At 39.2% G+C, this 20,259-nt stretch overlaps 1 protein-coding gene across 1 annotated transcript in view; it reads left to right on the top strand.

The window, feature by feature from the left end:
• lztr1 (leucine zipper like post translational regulator 1) overlaps positions 1-20,259 on the top strand; it is a 72,724-nt gene that overhangs the window by 26,122 nt on the left and 26,343 nt on the right. The window contains exons 8-11 of the mRNA XM_059988438.1: positions 219-358; positions 5,207-5,408; positions 6,965-7,009; positions 19,470-19,580. Coding sequence (XP_059844421.1) covers positions 219-358; positions 5,207-5,408; positions 6,965-7,009; positions 19,470-19,580 — 498 coding nt within the window. The remainder of the gene's footprint in view (positions 1-218; positions 359-5,206; positions 5,409-6,964; positions 7,010-19,469; positions 19,581-20,259) is intronic.

Raw genomic sequence — 20,259 nt, forward strand, 5'->3', positions numbered from 1 at the left:
TCATCTTATAAAGCTAGGCTCTTTTTCTTTTGTGTTCATCTATATTCCTACTGAATTCTTCCACTGATTGCTCTGCGTAAATTCTCCTCTGTACTCTTGGTATTCATTTTCACATCTCCTCGATCAGCTGTGTAGTTGTCTAAGCGGTTCGGTTTCAAAAACACTTCTGAAGGCTGTAATCGCTAATAAAATCTGCTGTATGTGTATTTTCTTTTTAGATTGAGCAGAGTGGCGAGATCCCTCCATCATGTTGTAACTTCCCTGTGGCTGTCTGCAAAGACAAGATGTTTGTTTTCTCAGGACAGAGTGGAGCAAAGATCACCAATAATCTTTTTCAATTTGAATTCAAGGAAAAAGTGTACGTGCTCTATCATTATTCTTTCTAATCACTGTCATCCTTAATAAACTAATGTAATTCTTATTAGAGTGCCAGAGGTCCTGAGGAAAGGAAACTCTGCTCAGGAAAGATGTGATTTGGAGAAGGAACCATTGTTTTCTCATCAAATGCTGATGTAGAAGTTCTCTGCCTTACTCAACAATGTGTGTTCTGTGATGATGGCCACTTGGGAGTTATTTTTTTTTAAATTGTGAGCACACAGCATTTCACCACAATACTACATCAATGTAAGACATAAGAGCAGAATTGAGCCATTCAGCCCATTAAGGCCTGCTCCACCATTCCATCATTACTAATTTATTAACTCTCTCAATCCCATCCTCCTGCCTTCTCTCCGTAACCTTTGATGCCCCAACTAATCATGAACCTATCAACCTTTGTTTTAAATATTCTGAACGACTTGGCCTCCACAGCCGTCTGTGGTAATGAATTCCACAGATTCAACACCCTCTGAGTAAAGAACTTCTTCCTCATCTGTCCTCAGTGGATGTCCTTCTATTTTGAGGCTTTGTCCTCTGGTCCTAGACAACCTCACTATCGGAAACATCTTCAACACATTGAAACTTTTCAATGTTCAATAGGTTGAATGTGATTTCACCCCCCCCCCCCCCGTTCTTCTAAACTACAGTAAATACAATCCCAGACCCCCCAGACCATCAAATGCTCTTCATGTGTAACCTTTCCATTCCCGGAATCATTCTTGTGAATCTCCTTTGGACCCACTCCACTGTTAACACAAGAGGACCAAATTGCTCACAATATTCCAAATGTGGTTGGATGAAAGCCTCAATGTTAATCCTTCCTCTGGTATTCTAGTCCCCTTGAAATGAATGCTAACATTGCAGTTGCCTTCCTTGCCACTGACTCAACTTGTACTGAATTAGCAGCTTTACACTTTACTAATTCGGTTCTCCCTCTGAAATTTAGAAGTAATTATATGATGACATGATCCAGATATTCTGAACCACTTTAGAGATACAGCACTGTAATAGCCCCTTCTGGCCCAACAAGCCCCCTCTGCCCAGTTACACCTATGTGACTAATTAACCTACTAACCCATACGTCTTTGGAATGTGGGAGGAAACACATGCGATCACGGGGAGAATGTTCAAATTCCTTAGACAGCGGTGGGAATTGAACCCCAGTCTGGCACTGTGAAGCAATTGCTAATGTCAACATCATGCAGACAATTGAAATTATTAATGCTGTCAGAACGCAGATAGGCAACTGTCTTGTGATGTCTGATTCGGTGAGTTAAAACCTGCTTTGCTCCTTTATCAAATGTTCCTTCTCCAGCTATTCCAACATAAGCAATTTTTTTTGTGCTTTTCATAAGGTGTCCTACAAATAGAATAGCTTACTACTTTCTAGTTTAGATTGTCTTTGAAGTGTTTCTAGAATAAATATAAACCAGGTCTTAATATCTTGACATTTTCCAGAAAGTCTTCAGTAGCTGCTTCAATCCTTGAGCTACAATTGGATGCTAATCAATTCTGAATCAACTAATTAGAACTTGACAAGAGGATTGGGTCAGTGATTAGCCACCTAATTGATGTACACCCATGATGATAAACAGTAACATGTAATTGGTAATCAACCTGTTAATGAGCCTCTGAGCAGCTGTTCCAAAATCAAACTTAATTTGTTTTTGCATTGGTGTCTTGGGCAGGCTAAATTAGCTTTCCAACTGTATCCCCTGTGTAGCATCAAAAGGCACCTGATCAAATTATAATCACTGTACCTAAAGACTGTGATCATGATGTGATAGAATTCACCCTGCAAATTGAGAAGGAGAAATTAAAATCAGATATATCACTAATACAGTTGAATAAAAGTAAGGACAGAAGCTGGCCAAAGTTGATTGGAAGGGGCCTAAGCAGCAATGGCTAGAGTTTCTGGGAGTAATTCAGAAGATGCAGATCACTTCAGCCAAGGTAAGGAGAAGCATTCTGAAGGGAGGTTCAGTAACCATGATTGACAAGGTAAGTCAAAATGCAAAAGAGAGGGCATAAAATATTTCAAAAACTATGTGAAATCTAGAGGATTGGGAAGCTTTAAAAAAAAAGCAGAAGAGCAATAAAGGAAGAAAAGATTAAATATAACAGTAAGCTAGCCGACAATGCAAATTAGAATATCAGAAATGTTTTCGGATACACATTCAGTGGCCACTTTATTAGGTACACCTTGTTGATGCAAATATCTAATCAGTCAATTGGGTTGCAGCAACTCTGTATCACAATTGGTCAAGAAGTTCAGACCAAGTACCAGAATGGGGAAGAAATGTGATCTAAGTAACTTTAACCATGGAATATTTGTTGGTGCCAGACAGGGTGCTTTGAGTATCTCAAATTGCTAAAATCCTGGGATTTTCACACAGAACAGTTTCAAATGTTTACAGAGAAAAGTGTGAAAACAACAAAAAAAATTGTAGTTCTGTGGGCAAATATGCCTTGTCAATAAGAGGGGTCAGAGGAGAATGGCCAGACTGGTTCAAGCTGACAGGAAAGTGACAGTAATTCAAATAACCATGTATTACAACATTTCTGTGCAAAGGAGTATATCTGAATGCACAACACATCAAACCTTGAACTAGATGGGCTACAGCAGCAAAAGGCCACATCTGGGTTCAGCTCCTGTACCTAATAAAGTGGCCTCAATGTATATATGGCAGGCCTGATCATTTTGAAGTTTTTAGCACAAGAAGTATGTAAGGGGGCAGAAGTGAGTGTAGTTGTTATTACTAAGAAGGATGTACTTGGGAATCTGAAACATCTGAAGGTAGTAGTCACTAGTCTTGGACAGATGATCCCCATGGTTCTAAAATAGGTAGCTGAAAAAGCTGTGGGGGCATTGGTAGTAATCTTTCAAGCATTGATGATTTCAGAGGGCTGGAAAATCACAAATGTAAGGGGAGAGGCAGCATCAGACATGAAATTACAGGTTGGTTAGCCTACTTCAGTGGTTGGTAAGATTATAGAACCATTATTAAGATTGAGGTTCCAGAGTACTTGGAAGCACAGGATAAATAGGCTGAAGTCAACATGGTTTCCTCAAGGGGAAATCTTGCCTGACAAATCTGTTGGAATTCTGAGTAAGTAACAAGCAGGTAGCCAAAGGAGAGCCAATGTATGCTTACATGTATTTTCAGAAGGTCTTTGGCAAGGTGCTGCATTCAAGGCTGCTAAGCAAGATGGGAACCTGTGGTATATTACAGGATAGGTACTAACATAGATAAAAGATTGCCTTCTGCCAGTCAGCCAATTACCTGAAATAAAGGGGGCCTTTTCTGGTTGGTTACCGGTGACTAGTGGTGTTCCCCAGGAGTCAGTGTTGGATATGCTAATTTTCACATTGTATGTTAATCTGGATGATGGATTTGATGACTCTATGGCCAGGTTTGTGGATGATAGATGAGTGAAGGGGCAATTAGTGCTGAGGAAGCAGGGTATCTGCAGAAAAACTTGGACAGGAAGGCAAATGCAATGGTAGCATTTGTTTAGAGAGGACTAGAACATAAAAGCAAGGATGCAATGCTGAGCTTCATTAGGCATTGGTCAGACCACATTTGGAGAATCAAAAGCAGTTCTGGGTCCCACATCTAAGCAAAGATATTTGGTAAGGGAAAAGGTCCAGAAGAGGTTTTAAGAATGATCTTGGAAATGAACAGAATAATGTACGAAGAGAGTTTGATGGCTCTGGGCCTGCACCACTGATATTTAGAAAGATAAGGCGGGATCCCATTGAAACATATCATATACTGAAAAGTCTGGATAAAGTGGAGGTGGAGAGAATGTCCTCAATAGTGGGAGAGTCTATGAAAAGAGCATAGGTTCAGAATAAAAGGACATCCCTTTAGAACAGGTGAGGTGGAATCTATGATGGCAGTGAATCTATGGAATTAATTGCTACAGACAGCTAGGGAGGCCAAGTTACTGGGTATATTTAAAGTAGACATTGATCTTGATGAGTAGAGAAGGCCGGAGAATAGGGTTGAGTTATAAGAATAAATGAGCCATCAAATGGCATTTATGATCTTAAGTATGCCCAGATCTTTGGTTAAATTAGTTTTCTTTATTTTTAACTGTACAATATATACAGTGGATTCTGGTTAATTGGGCCATTGGTTAATCAGGGTAGCTGCTTTTTTGGGACAACTCATAAAGTACAAAAACTAATTGAGAAAGTTGACAGGATTCCCTTCACTTATTGGGACACTTTGCCACTTAATTGGAGAAGGAGACTGTTGTTGAACAGGTTTTAACTAGCATCAGTTGTACACACTACTGTGGCTGTTAGAATGTGCACCATGCTTGGAGAGAATCTGAAGTGAGGAGTCTGCAAGTGAGGAAATCGTGAATCCAATTATGAAAGGAGGTATTGGGACCAAGATCTTGAAACTTACTGGTTAGGAACTAATCAATATTATTCAGTATTATTAATTGGGAACTAATATACATTTCTATAGTACCGTTGGTAGTCTAATTTGTTCTGTATTTCATTTAAGGACAGAATTTGATATTCAGTTTGTCCTTTTTATCACGAAACTTCTGCTAATTGGGGCAGCCGCATAATTGAGCCAAAATATACTGGTCCTGATGTGTTCCAATTAAATGGAATCCACTGTGTTTGGAATAAAGCTACTTTTCTCTCTACACTCTCCTTTCCCATTAAGAGGAATATACTAGTATAAATAAAAATGACTTTTTATTACATTGGCTTAATGTTCTAAGGCTGTTCAAACATTTTGCTACTTGAATTTATTTTTATTTAAATTATAATCATTTAAATCTGTTTTGCATTCTTGTATAGTTGGACAAGGATTCCCACCGAACACTTGCTCCGAGGTTCTCCTCCCCCACCTCAGAGGCGGTATGGCCACACCATGGTAGCATTTGATCGACATCTATATGTATTTGGAGGTGCTGCAGATAATACATTGCCTAATGAATTACATTGCTATGATGTGGACTCCCAGACGTGGGAGGTCATTCAGCCCAGCCCTGACAGTGTGGTGAGTTCAGTTCTGTACACTGCTAAGCATGCATGTTATAGAAATTAAATAATTTTCATAGCATTTTGACATTTCATTGACATACAGTAGCTTCATTTCATTGATTTTTTTTAATTGGCTTGATAAATATTGAACTCAAAGAATTTCAAATGGGAAAAGATACTCTATGAAAGTTAAAATAATTAGAATGGCTTTTAGCAATCATTTGAATAGAACCTTACCACCCCTACATTTGTTTCTTTTCCTCCTAATAGTTTTTTTTGTATAAGTAAGAGCATATTGAGTGCTAAAAGATGCAGAAGGTAACAGGAATGACTGCTTCACTATTGTCATTATGGGGTATTTGTTCTCTCAGCCTTTGAGGTCTGTAACAGTGGGAGCTTTATTTTCAACATTAACCTCTGATCAAGTTCACTTTGTTAAATTGTGACCCTTTTTCAAGAGGTTTCACTTTAATTCATAAATCATGATTAACACAGAAATTTTACATTGTCTCATAATGTCATTTCTAAAGAAAAAAATACTGCTGAGATGTCAAACAAGAGATTCTGCAGATGCAGGAACTCAGCAGATCAGGCAGCATCTACGTAGAGGAATAAAGAGCCAATGTTTCAAGCTCTTTATTCCTCTCCATAGATGCTACCAGGCCCGCGGAGGTCCTCTGGTATTTGGTGTGTTACTCCTGAAACATCAGTGGCTTTTGCATAGGTTGTTCCTCTGTCCAATTCTGTCCAGTTACTCAAGTTGTTTGCTATTACCTGAAGGATGCTTTGCTGAGATAGTTATTAATGAGATTTTATAGTTTACTCGAAACCATATCGCAAGAAGTCCAATGGAAGTTAATGCAGGAATGACACGTAAATAAAAATGCAGTATGTCCATTTCATCAGAAGAAAATTAATATGCAAGATGTTTTCTCCCTTTTTAAAGAACTGACTTATCAATGTATCTCGAGCATTTCATTTTGCAGCACACTAATTGGTGTAGTTGTTGAATCAGCTAAATTAAATAGCATTCACCCCCTGCAGAATATTTCCTGTTCTGTAGTCAGAAGCTCCTCACTGTGATTGTTCTGTAGTATGTGTGCATCTATGCTACAAGGTTGCAAAGATCTAAACTATAGTTCAAAAAAGTTTCCAACATTTGTGTACCTGCAAACTGATTATAATATCACATAGAAACTACACCACATAAGCAAGTAATTCAACGTGTTCAAAGTCAAGGTTCTTACAGGTGTTCAACACGCCTAGTCCTTAAGTTTTCAGTGTCCTCTCATTCTTTTGATGAAGGGTCTTGACTGTTTATTTCCTTCCATAGATGCTGCCTGACCTGCTGAGTTCCTCCAGCAGATGTGTGTTGTTGCTCTGAATTTTGTTGGTGTTGCTGTGGATTTTCAGCATCTGCAAGATCACTTGTGTTTTTGATTTGCTCCTCGTATTCTATTTGTCTGAAATATTTTATCTATTGTGCTCTGTACTTTGTGCCATTTTTTAAAGTACTGTTTGTTATCGGTGAATTAATCTCACCTTCATTCAGTCTTATTGCTTTCAAAATAGGGGAGCAATTTGTACACAGAGGCAACGTATGATCCTGATTTTATGGTAAGTTTAATCTATTACTTCCACCTTTCATTTTGTATAAAATTTGAATTTGTGTTTGATTCACATTTCCCAAGGAAGTTACACAATTTGAACAGATTAAGTGATAGCAAAGGGAATCATTTTGTGCTACCAGTTTGCAAATTGAGAAAGGTTTGCATCTTGGGAACATGGTACACCTTTCCCACAGGTAAAGGAAGTTTGTTCACTTATTGGGTGCCAGTATTGTCGACCTTTTACCAAGTACTTCCTCTAGAAGAGGAAGAGCAGCTATTATCTGTAACCAGCAAAGAAACCTTTGTTTTAGGTTGCCACTTTCATTAACAATGGGCCGTTCCTTGAGTGTGGAGAGACAGAAAGCTTGCAAATGTGTTTATTTTTGCCTTGTGTCTGGGGCACCCTGTGTAATTACAGTACAGAATATTTATTCAAAATTTTTGGATTTGAGGCTATGATTTCATTCATCAGTTACTTTATTGCATGGCATTTAACAAAAGTTAACACAATATTTAAAAAGAAATTAACCAGTGATTTCACTGTTCTTAAAAATTTTGGTATTTTAAAGTGTGTGCAAATTGGATAAGGGAAATTGAAGTTGAATATGGATGGCAATGAGTTCAAATGGTAATGGTTCAGAAAGTGTACATCATAGAGTGTATATGCACCTAATACAAATGTATTTATTACTGCAATGTGTTTGCTTTTTAAGCCAAATTTAATTTTTTTTACTAGTTTTACTGATCTCATAATGTTCACTCAAAAACAAACCAAAATAGAGAATTCAAAGGTTTCAAAGGTACATTTAATGTCAGAAATATATACAATATACATCCTGAAATGCTTTTTCTCACAACCATCCACGTAAACAGAGGAGTGCCCCAAAGAATGAACAACAGTTAAACGTTAGAACCCCAAAGTCCTCCCTAGCTCCCCTTCCTCCCACACATAAGCAGCAGCAACCAACAATTCCCCCCTCCCCTTACCAGTACCTGCCACCAGGCACTCAAGCATGAGCAAAGCCACAGTAAAGATACAGACTTGCAGTTACCCCAAAGACTACATTGTTCATCCGGCATTTGACATACCACTCCCTCCTGAATAAAGGAGAAAGAGGTGTCTCCGTTTTCACAACAAGCAGGGAGACATAACAAACAACTTGCTGGTTTACAATGTTAAAAGTCCATTATATCACTGTTTTTGAGCTCTGTGCCCAAAGATTTCAAGTCTGTGGGCACACAGCCGAAAATATTCCAACTCCCTTGACGATACACAGCTCTCCTACCATGACACTGACCTTCCATCCGCCGGTCTCCAGAGCCTCAGATCCTAGGCCTCCAAAGCCGAGCTCGACTCTTAGGCCAAGCCCTTGTGTGCCAAACAGCGGCCAGTTATGAAACCCCGAGAGTGGGTCCCATTCCTGCAAAGAACTATAGTCAGCGTGTGACTCCAGGTCAGGGTCTTCAAAAGAACCCTGAAAGGGAAAAATAAAGATATTGAAGATGGAAATCGAGCTGTTTCCTGAAGATGCAAGCAAAAGAGTTGCCATTTAGCGTCATCATCACTTCAATTAATTCCACTGAGTGTAAGTGATCCTGCAGTTTGGATTTTTACAGAAGCAGTCTATCCATTGCTTTCTGAAATACGGAATATCATAAATCATTCAGAAATTTCAGTGGTGGAATAAGCCTACAATCCACTGTATCTTCTGCATTTCTCCATCCAAATGTGGACACAACTGTGAAGTGCAATAAATCTAGTTAAATTGTATAGCTTTCAGAACTTTGGTATTTTCATAATTAAACAGTAACCCAGAAAGAATCAAACTTAGAAGGTTTTTTTTACATAAGCGGGTTGAGGTTAATCACTAAAACTAATTGCCAAAAGCAACAACTATTAAGAGGTTTTATAAAACTTCCTCTTTGAAGGTCGAGGTTCAACAAACTGCTTTGAGACAATCTCTGGGAATAATGATGAGAAAGTATTATGATGTATTCAGATTAGATTATTGTTTTGGCACATTACAGCTTCATTTGGCAGGATCTTAGATCGCTGTCTTTGCTGTTTTCAACACTGATTTTTGATCTGTGACCTTTCATAAAAGGAAGGCAAAATGTAATTAATGTGCTATTAACTGCTGCTCCCCAGTCCACACACAGTGGCACAGCTTTGTTTCAGGTCCAATTTAAAGCTTAGCTCTGGACCTGTAGATGATTCAGAGAATCCTTTAAGATAAGATTAGCTTTATTTGTGTCATGTACATTGAAACATACAGTGAGATATTTCTGTCAATGACTAACAGTCCACGGGTATGTTGGGGCCAGCCCACAAGTGTTTACATGCTTTCAGTGCTGACGTAGCATGCCCACAACTCACTAACACTAACCCAAGTGTCTTTCTGAATAGCAAAGGTGCATACATCAGGATGTTCTTTATCTACTACAGGTCACATTCAATACTATCAATACCTCAATAACTCCTTTTGCGATTGGATCCTCCATTTCTACACTTGCAACAACATCTCCTCCACAATTTCCATCACAGGTGCAATACAAGGCTCTATACTTAGCCCATGCTCTACACACTTAATACTTCTGGCTGAGAAGCTAAACACAGCTCCAATGTTGTGTTTTAAGTTTGCTGACTGTCATTGACTGAATCAAAGATGGTGATGAATCAGCATCAAGGAGGGAGATTGAAAATCTGGCTAAGTGGTGCCACAACAATAACTACTCAGTCAATGTCAGCAAGACCAAGGAGGTGATTATTGTCTTCAGGAGGAGGAAACAGGAGATCCGTGAGCCAGTCCTCATAAGGGAATCAGAGGAGGAGAAGGTCAGCAACTTTAAACTCCTCTGTGTTAGCATTTAAAAGGATCTGTCCTGGGTCCAGTGCAATTACAAAGAAAGCATGGGAGCACCTCTGCTTCCTCAGGAGTTTGTGACAATTCGACATGGCATCTAAAACTTTGACAGACCTCTAGAGATGCGTTGAAGAGTAAAGTAAGTGGTCGCATCATGGCCTAATAGGGAAATGCCAATGCCCTTAAATGGAAAATCCTACAAAAGGTAATGGATAAAGCCAAGTCCATAATGGGTAAAGCCGTCCTCACCATTGAGTACATCTACACACAGCAGAAAAGTAAGCATACATCATACTTTCTTCTCAGTGCTGCCATCAGGAAGAAGGTACAGGAGCTTCAGGACCTACACCACCAGGTTCAGGAACAGTTACTACCCTGCAAACATCAGGCTCTTGAACCGCAGACCATAACCAGTCAACTTCACTTTTCCCATCACGGAAATGTTCCCACAACCTTTGAGCTCACTTTCGAGGACTCTTCACCTCATGTTCTTGATATTTATTGCTTATTTATTATTATTTCTCTTTTAATTTTATTTTTGCAGTTTATCTTTTGCACATTGGTTGTTTATCCTTTTGGATGCAGTCTTTCATTGATTCTATTGTGTTTCTTAGATTTACTGAGTATACCCACATGAAGATGAATCTCAGTGTTATATGTGGGAGGGAACTGGAGCACCTGGAGGAAGCCAATGTGGTCATGGAGAATATGTAAATTTCTAGCAGGCAATGGTGGGAATCGCTGTAAAGCACTACATTAACTGCTAAGCTACTGTGCCACTCCATATTTACCATGCTGCCTCATTATATTATCTAGGCTTAATTTTTAAATCATCTGTTTAAAGATTAATTCCAATAGATCTTGATCTCTTTGGCATGCTGCTATGTGGAAAGCTTCAGCATTTCTATCCCTGCTTTACTTGGACTCCACAATCAAGTCTGGGTTAAAATTACTGATGAATTGGGATAGATGCCCCTGAATTTTCCATTCAGCAGTTTCAATTCTCTGAAATGTGCAATGGCACGAAAATATTAGACTCGAAACAGTAATATTTGACTGGTTAGCTCTTTGTGTAAGATGATTGATGTGTCAGGACTGCTGTTTCATCAGCAAAAAGAAACAACATAATATTTTCATAAACAGCTTTATCAAAAAAGCCAAATTTGTTCCTTGCTGTGCTATTTCTCATAAATGAAGAGAATGCATTAAGCATTCTCCCATATTAGTCATTCAAGAAAGATAGGTTGAATCTTCAATCTACGTTGTAATGGATCTTTGATCAATAGTTCATATCCCAGGTTTTAAAAGGTAATAAAAATTTGCTTTTACCCAACTACTGGCCATACATTTGCAGTTACCTTATCAGAATGATTGAAACCTTAGAATATTTGAATGTCTGCACATGTTATTTGCTTATGGATTAAGGTCTCAGACCAGGAGCAAGTGCAACAACAACGTAGCCATCAGTATCACCACAAGGGACCCCACAGTGTGTACCTGAGCCCAAAAATAGTTCACCGTAGCCATGAGCAGGGAGGGCTCAGATTGTTAATCCCTGAACTCAAATTAGCTACGGAGATGAGACTGACATCTCTAAACATTTGTGTTGTGAAGGGCATTGTTCGATGTGATAATGCCTTGCAATACTTCGCCAAGGTCATGGCAGAGATGACTTTTTCCACAAGAGTGTGTGCTGTCACACCACCACAACCATCAAAGAATGTCATGGTGTTGTTTCCAGGGATTGTCTTTAGGACTGGGATGGAATGATGGTCATGCACTTGGTCTGGGAATTCTACTGCAGGGAGGGAAATTCTCTATCACTGAAGTCAAAGAAGTGGTGGGAGGGAATCTCCTTATGGCCTTCACAAGCGCTGGAACAATATGCTTCAGTTAATCAATGCATATGCCTTATCCATGCTGAATGAACAGCTAGCTATTGTCCAGAATCTCCCACTGTTGCTGGTGAAGTCTATCGGTCTCTCTGGCTTGTTACTTCAACTGTATTATTGATGGCACTGCAGCAAGAAAACTAGACACCAGCTCCAGACTCCTGATGGAAACAGTTAAATATGCAAAGCTGTGCAACACCTTCAACACCCCTGCAGGTGAAGCTAAGTCACAATATACTTATGGGCAGTAGAGTAGCACAGTGGTTGGCCTAACACTATTACAATGCCAACAGCACTGGTTCAATTCCTGCTGCTGCGTGTAAGGAGTTTGTATGTTTTTCCTTGCATGGGTTTCCTCTGGGTGCTTCAGTTTCCTCCTGCATTCCAAAGACATACAGGTTAGTAGGCTAAGTGGTCACGTGGGTGTAATATGGCAGCGCAGGCTCATTGGGTTGGAAGGACTTGTTACTGTGCTGTATCTTTAAATAAAATTAAAATTAAATACTTGGACCACAATGGACAGCTCAATATGGTCCTCTTCATATTCAAGACCGTCACAGTCAGAACCACCTGCGTTATGCCAGTGTTCTTTTCTGACACTAGAAGCCTCCTGTCACCTACCGGAGGACCAAAAGGCGACAGGAGGATATGGATGTTGAATGTCAAGCTGTTGATTCTAGATGACATCAGGGAACTAAAGAGGAATTACACAGGTTGGAGAACCATGAAGCAGTTAATTTAAGAGCCTTGCACTGCTCTGTGATACATTGCCCAGATTCAGGACAAAGGGATGGATGATCAGCTTGGACCAAGACAAGGGCTTCAATAAAATATCTCACACGTATGTGATTGACGTGTTCTCTAAAATGGATTTTGGGGAGGTAATAAAAAATTGGGCCCAGCTGCTCTACACAGATATCTGTAACAAAATCCAAATTAATAGATGAGAGATAGTTTCCCCAACAAGTGTAGAGTCAGGCAGTGTTGTCCACTCTCCCCTGTCTTGTTTGTATGCTGTGTCAAACCCTTTGCTGAATCCATCAAGAAGGATGAGGGCATAAGGGAGATGACATTTTGTGGTAGAACCTTCCTGTACGTGGATGACATGCCTGTCATCTGCTCAGATCCATGATCAGTTCACAAATTGATTAGCATTTGAGTTCCAGTCAGGGACCAGAGTCAACAACAGGAAAAGTGAGGCCCTGCTCTTTGGCAGCTGACTCAATTGTAACAATGTCCCTTTCACTATATAGTCTGACTCCTGAGGTGCTGGGGATCTGGCTAAAGCATTTAGCAAGAATTGAATGGACTGAATTGGGAAGGTCAATTGGTCTGTGGCAATGCTGTTCTCTGCCAATAAATGGGATGAACTTGGTCATCAGGTGCAATATACTCTGAGAACTGCCTCACTAGGCAGAGGTGTGGCCTGTTCCTCACATCTCTGCTTTGGCAATAACCTGGGACATCTTTCTGTTTATCTGGGGGTTCAAAATGGTGCAAATTTGACCAATCAGGCAGCACAAGTCACTGGAGGATGGAGCAAAACTGTACCTAACATTGCTTTTGTCCTGATGACCACCTTCATTTGTGGCTGCATCAGATGGAGTGTGCCTTATTCCCAGAATTGATTTCCCCCACCAACAAATACCCAGACTGAACTGGAGATCCTGTTTTTTCCCTCCTGAGATCTCATTCATCTGAGAGCCTCCTATCACTCCACTCTTAAACATTCAGCTGGGTTGTCGAATGGTAGGAGCTTCCTATCATAAATGCAGGGAAGGTCTGCCTCCCATAGGTAGAGGCTAGTCAAAAGATTCCCAGTGCACCAAATGACAAACCACTCTGCCTGTCCAAACAACACCTAACTGAAAATGGGGATTCCCATAACAGATAAACTGTTACTTTTCCCCAGCAGTAAGACTGATCAATACCTCCACCCACGAACTCCATCACTACTTGATTATTTCCTGTCAGTCACCATATATACTGCATGCCGTCACTTTATGGACATAAAATAAATATATGTATATAATCTACCATATGTACTTGTATTTATTGTGTTCTTTATCTTGTGTTTTTTTTTGTGCTGAATCTGAGTAACAATTATTTCATTCCCCTCTACACTTGTGTACTGGAAATGACATTAAACAATCTTGAATCTTGATGGAGAGTAGGTCAGATGATCATGCCCAGTAAGTGTTATACAATCTGCAGTGAATTTCTGACCCTGTTGATGAATATTTTCTCTGAATGCAATAATTCTGCTTAATAATTTTATATAATAATAAAACTCCTGTATGCACTATATGAGAGCAAAATCTGCTGCCCAGACTGAGAGACTTTATGATGCCGTTCCATAGGGGCTTCAAGGGCGAAAGCAATTAAAGATTCATTCCTTCTGGTTTGTCTTCTAATATAATCGAAGGCTATTCTCTTGATGTGAAGACAGCTAAGCTTTTCCTCAAAATAAGATACCTGTGTCAAAGAAAAGTGAACTAGAATAGGACACAAAGTGATCATATTCTTTGTGTTTTCTTACCCTACCCCAAACTCAAAATGTTAGATTTAGGTAGTATTATTAGTTGTGTCATTTAAAGCCATTTGTTGTCCTTTGTTTTGATTAAACTCAACCTTGTAGTCCATATTGGATAATAGACTGCATGTTATTTCATGTATTTCCTTCCAGCATTGGAGGGAGGCCTTTGGCCTATTGAGTATAGGCTTGCTCTTAGAGCCATTCCATTTCCTTCGTATGTCTTTCCTTAATCTAAAAATGAGCCAGTTGATTGCAGATTGTTTCCCAGAAATCTATATCGATTCCTATTAGTGCATTTTAGTATTTATTTATTTACAGAAGTTCCTCATAATAACCACCTTTCCATGTGAAGCATGTTGGCACTATCTAGTGGCAGGAAAGTAACACAGCATTTATATTATCGCAGCTAGCCTCAGCATTGTGTAGTTTTCTTGACCAAATAGGAAAGTGTTTTTCGCAAGCATACCCGAAATCACATTCAGTAGTGTGCTTGTTGGTTAAGCAGGAGCAAAGATTTATCTGCTGTGGGTACAGTGGAGACTTTTGATCTACAGAGTCTGTGATCAGTTTCTGAAAAGGAGGTTGTTTCTAGGACTGCACATAATGGACAAACTCACCTGGTCCCTCAATACTACCTCCTTGGTCAAGAAAACACAGCAGTGTCTCCACTGTCTAAGGAGATTGAGGCAAGTGATACTTTCCCCCCCCCCCCAACCCCCACTCCCATTCTAGCCATTTTTTTTACAGGATCAGTATTGAGAGTGTCCAGGCCAGCTGTATCATTCTCTGGTATGGAAATTGAAAGGCATCTCTCTGCAACACCCTACAGAGGATTGTGAGGATGCTGAGAGGATCATTGGGTATATTTATCAGGAATGCAGGAGACACAGGGTCCTTAGCATTGTCAATGATCCCTCCCATCTGTCCAATATTTTCCAACTCCTCCTACCATCAGGCAAGAGGTACTGCAGCATTAAGACAAGAACCGTTAGTATGGGAAATAGGTTCTTCCCGCAGGCCATAAGACTACTAAACTCCCTCCCACCACCCAGGTCTCATCATGTGTGACATGCCAGTAGTGTAATACTGTTTACTTTTTAACATGTGTTGTAAGTGTATCTCATTAACTTATTTGTGATAATTTTACTTTGTGGTGTGTGTGTGTGTACTTTGTTCTTGAGAAACATTTTTCTTTTTGGTATACGTGTACAGTTGAATGATAGTAAACTGAACTTGGGTGGAGTATGTGAAGTATCGGCTTGGTAATTTCATCCACACTGCTTCCTTATCCAGAATGCTTGTATGGACAGGCAATGTGTTCAAACAGCAGGCAAGATCCAATGCAGTTATACCTATTAAGTTTTTGAATGAAGGACCTGACTGACCATTGTGGTCACAGGCGGAGGGTGACCTTTATTCATTAGTAAAGCGGCTCATTTTCATAGCTGAGCAAGTGCACATTTATTAGAGTTCTTATCGTAATAAGCATATACTTTTGTAATTGAAAATGTGTTAAATTAAGGACAAAACTGAGGTAAGTTATTTACACCCAGAATTTCAATGTACTTTTATTTCATAATATTACTTCACTATCTTTTGTTTCTTAGTTAAGAAAGTTTCTGTGCAGATCACTATTATTATTTACTGGTGCAGTAATTAGTTTATTATTACCATGTGTATTGCGATACAGTCAAAAGCCTCTGTCTAACCTAAGGACCAGTAACTAATCAGTTTGTCTCCATTACTGACTGAAATTGATTTGCCATTTTCGAAAATAGATTCTGCATGGGGCATCATGGGTGCAAAATGAATCTTATTTCTTTATAGCAATGAGTCTTTTAATAATGTAATTGTGCTCAGAATTGCATAATAGGACTGAGCTCATCGAAAGCACCCAATCCTAACTTTTCAGTTTTAGGTGGAAGGGTACTTGCATGTACAATTGTGTATGTGTACTTGATAATCCAGGACTATTCTTTACTGCATTCACGGCATCATTTAAAAGTCTTTGCATCACAAAAAACAAGCGACATATGTGACAACAGCATTTCACTCCCAGTTGAGCCTTTTATGCTCACTTTGATCATTAAAACATGAAATCACCTTTATGAAATCCCACAACCGTTTAAGGCCAACGTAAAAGCTTCCTTCAGAAAGGTGAACCCATTGAAAGCATACACCATAGACAGGGTACCTGGCCACGTACTAAAGACCTGTGCTGATTACTGGAGTGTTCACCAATATCTTTAACATCTTGCTTCAACTGTCTGAAGCAGCCTTCAATTATACCAGTGCCTAAGAAGAACATGATATCCTGCTTCAATGACTATCGTCCAGTAGCACTTACATCCACTGTGATTAAGTGCTTTGAGAGGTTGGTGATGAAACATCAACTCCTACCTGAGAAGCAACTTGGATCTGCTCCAATTTGCCTACCATTACAACAGGTCAACAGCAGATCCCAGTTCAATGGCTCTTCGCTCAACCCTAGAACACCTGGACAGCGAAGGTGTATACATCAGAATGCTCTTCATTGACTACAGTTCAGCATTTAATACCATCGTCCCCTCAAAATTAATCAATAAGCACCAAAATCTGGACCTCAATACTTCTTTGTGAAACTGGATCCTCAATTTCCTCACTTACAGACCTAAGTCGATTCAGATTGGCAACATCTCCACAATCTCCATTGGCACAGTTGCGCCACAAGGCTGTGCGCATAGCCCTTTGCTCTACTCACTTTATACTTCTGACTGTGAAGCTAAGCACAGCTCCAATGCCATATTTAAGTGCCGACATCATTGTTGGCTGAATCAAAGGTGCTGATTAATTAGCATTTAGGAGGGAGAGTGGTGCCACAACAACAACTTCTCACTCAGTGTTAGCAAGACCAAGGAGCTGATTATTGACCTCAGGAGAAGGAAACTGGAAGTCCATGAGCCAATCTTCATTGGGGGATCAGAGGTGAAGAGGGTCAGCAACTTTAAATTCTTTGGTGCTATCATTTCAGAGGATCTGTCCTGGGTCCAGCACATAAGTGCCATTATGAAGAAACCATGGCAGCATCTCTACTTTCTTAGAAGCTTGCAAAAATTCAGCATATTATCTAAAACTTTGACAAATTTTTGTGGATGTGTAGTAGAGTATATATTGACTGGTTGCATCACAGCCTGGTGTGAAAACACCAATGCTCTTGAATGGAAATGCCTACGTAGTGGATTCAGCCTGGTCCGTCACAGGTAAAGCCTTGCCCACTTTTGAACACGCCTACATGGAGTGCTGTTGCAGGAAAGCAGCATCCATCATCAGTGAGCCCCACTGTCCAGGACATGTTCTCATCTTGCTGCTGTTATCAGGAACAAAGTACAGGAGCATCAAAACCCATATCACTAGCTTCAGCAATAGTTACTGACCCTCAATCATAGGCTCTTGAACCAGAGGGAATAACTTCACTCAGCTGCCCCCATCACTGAACTGTTCCCACAACTTATGGACTCATTTTCAAGGACTCTTCATTTCATGTTCTTGATATGTACTGCTTGCTTGTTTGTTTGCTTGCTTGTTTGTTTGCTTGCTTGTTTATTTGTCTGTCTTTTTGTATTTGCATAGTTTGTTGTCGTTTGCACATTGGTTGTATCATGGACTTCATGGTAGCGTAGAAGTTAGCATAACATGATAACAGTGCCTCCTTTTGTCTATTTTTGGGTTTTTTTCATATATAATTATATAGACTTGATTGATTAATGTACTTTTTTTTGTTGATGTTTAATAGGATATTATTATCCTATTACTAATGCAATTTCAAGTCTATTGTATTTATAACCTATTCATTATTATGTTATGTTTTTTCTTATATATATATATGAAACTCAATAAAAAGATTGAAAAAGAACAGTGCCAGCAATCTGGGATAAATTATGCCCTGTGTGTAAAGAGTTCACATATTCTTCCATGACCACGATCTTCCCTGCCATAATGGTTCTCTGATTCTCTGATGGTGTTCACTGAACACTAGGCCTCAAATTCTAAACTCGCTGATGTCTGAAACTTGGTCTTCCAGGGTGACAAGATGTCCACAGGATACTGCCAACCTGCATATTCCTAAGGGGCAGCAGTTAGGTGCGATGGGATGCACTGAAGCTCAATGCAGCCACTATAAATAGTTTGTGGGGAAGCTTCCTGCCACCACTGAAAATGAAGGAATCTTAAATTTCTTAACACTAGCATTGTTTAAGAGGAAATATGACTGAAACTGGCATGTTCTTGGAAAATGTGTTGTTACTGATATAGCAAACGAAAAGAGAGATGGTACATATCACAAGTAGTGTATAATCCATTCATGGTTTACCTGACGTTTAACTGAATAGAGAAAACTTTATCTTTTATCTGAATGGGGTATTTGTTGAAACTGACAGAATGAATAAAATTAAATGCTTTTTATTTCCATTTGCACCAGGTGCAATCCTCTTTCACATGTATTTCAAAGATCTAGGATCAGCTTACTCGCTATAAACACTTACATGCATTAGAAAATTGCTGTAGTGTGTTTGTGCTACATGCAACAAAAAATAACATTCAACAATTGTGCAGAATAAACAATTACATAAAACTGAAGTTAAAACTGATATGGAATAAAATGTGCATAAATACAATACCAGGATGTATTTACAATATAAACAGCATAAATTAAAGTGCTAACAGTGCAGTGAAGTTAATAATAAACACAGGAGGGTGGGATGGGGGGTGTTAAATGGTTAATCAAATTAACTGCCTGGTGGAAGAAACTTTTAAGATGGGTTTTTGTTTTAATAGCCCTATAGCACTTCCCAGAAATGGGATTTTGGAAAAGGCAGTTTGCTGGGTAGGTAAATCCTGCAATGATTTCCATAACCACTTCTTTGCCCTGGGTACATATAAGTCCTACAGTGAAGGGAGACAGCAGCCAAATGACCTTTTCTGCTGGCCTGACAGTTTGCTGTAGTTTTTTGTATATTGTGACAGGATCTTGTACTAAACCAGACAGTAATGGCTGATGTTAAGATGCTCTCTCTGTGATGGCAGTGTAGAGTTGCACCAGTATACTCTAGTTTTTCAATCCTAGTTTAAAAATAAAATCATCCACAACTGAAATGTATTTAAGTTACTTCAGCACTAAAATACTTAAATTTTTTTCAGATGCCTAGTGGAAGACTTTTCCATGCTGCAGCAGTTATTTCTGATGCAATGTATATCTTTGGTGGAACAGTGGACAACAATGTAAGAAGTGGAGAAATGTATCGGTTTCAGGTAACAAATCTTTTATTTGTGCAGTATATGCACAGTTACACATGTCAAAGACTATTTTATTCATAGGTGATGCCAGCAATACAAACTAAATCCTGAAGAATATCCAGTCAGGAATCTACAAGTAGGCTAAAACGCCAAAGTTGATTGCAACTTTAATTTGAAAAATGAAGCTACAGATGTTTTGGCATATGGATAGAAGTTCATCTTTTAACACTGTTTTTGATTACACTTTGTGTAATATTTATCTCTAAAGAAAATTGCCTATGAATCCCCAACAATTCCACAAAGTAAAAACTCGAGTGTAATTCCTGAATCATTTCTCTCTTTACATGATGGTAGGGGGTTTGGATCTCCCTGCCTGAGAGGGTGGGAGAGACAGAAATCTTTGCCCCATTTTCAAAGTGTCTGGATGTACACTTGAACAGAATGAAAAATTGAGCTAGTATATACTTATGGACACAAACATCATGGCTTAAATTTTTATTAAATAGTGTGGAGGAAAATATTGAGAGTTAAAAATTTTGACAAAGAGTTAATGTTGGCTTTTTTGAGTATGGAAATCAGTTTTGCAGTTTGGGGTGTAAAAGATATGGCCTTGGCTTTTAGCAAAGACATTTCTTTGAATAAAACAACACACACAAAATGCTGAAGGAACTCAGCAGGCTGGGCAGCATCTATG

The sequence above is a fragment of the Hypanus sabinus genome, chromosome 13 (assembly GCF_030144855.1).
Source record: "Hypanus sabinus isolate sHypSab1 chromosome 13, sHypSab1.hap1, whole genome shotgun sequence".
NCBI classification, from domain to species: Eukaryota; Metazoa; Chordata; class Chondrichthyes; order Myliobatiformes; family Dasyatidae; genus Hypanus; species Hypanus sabinus.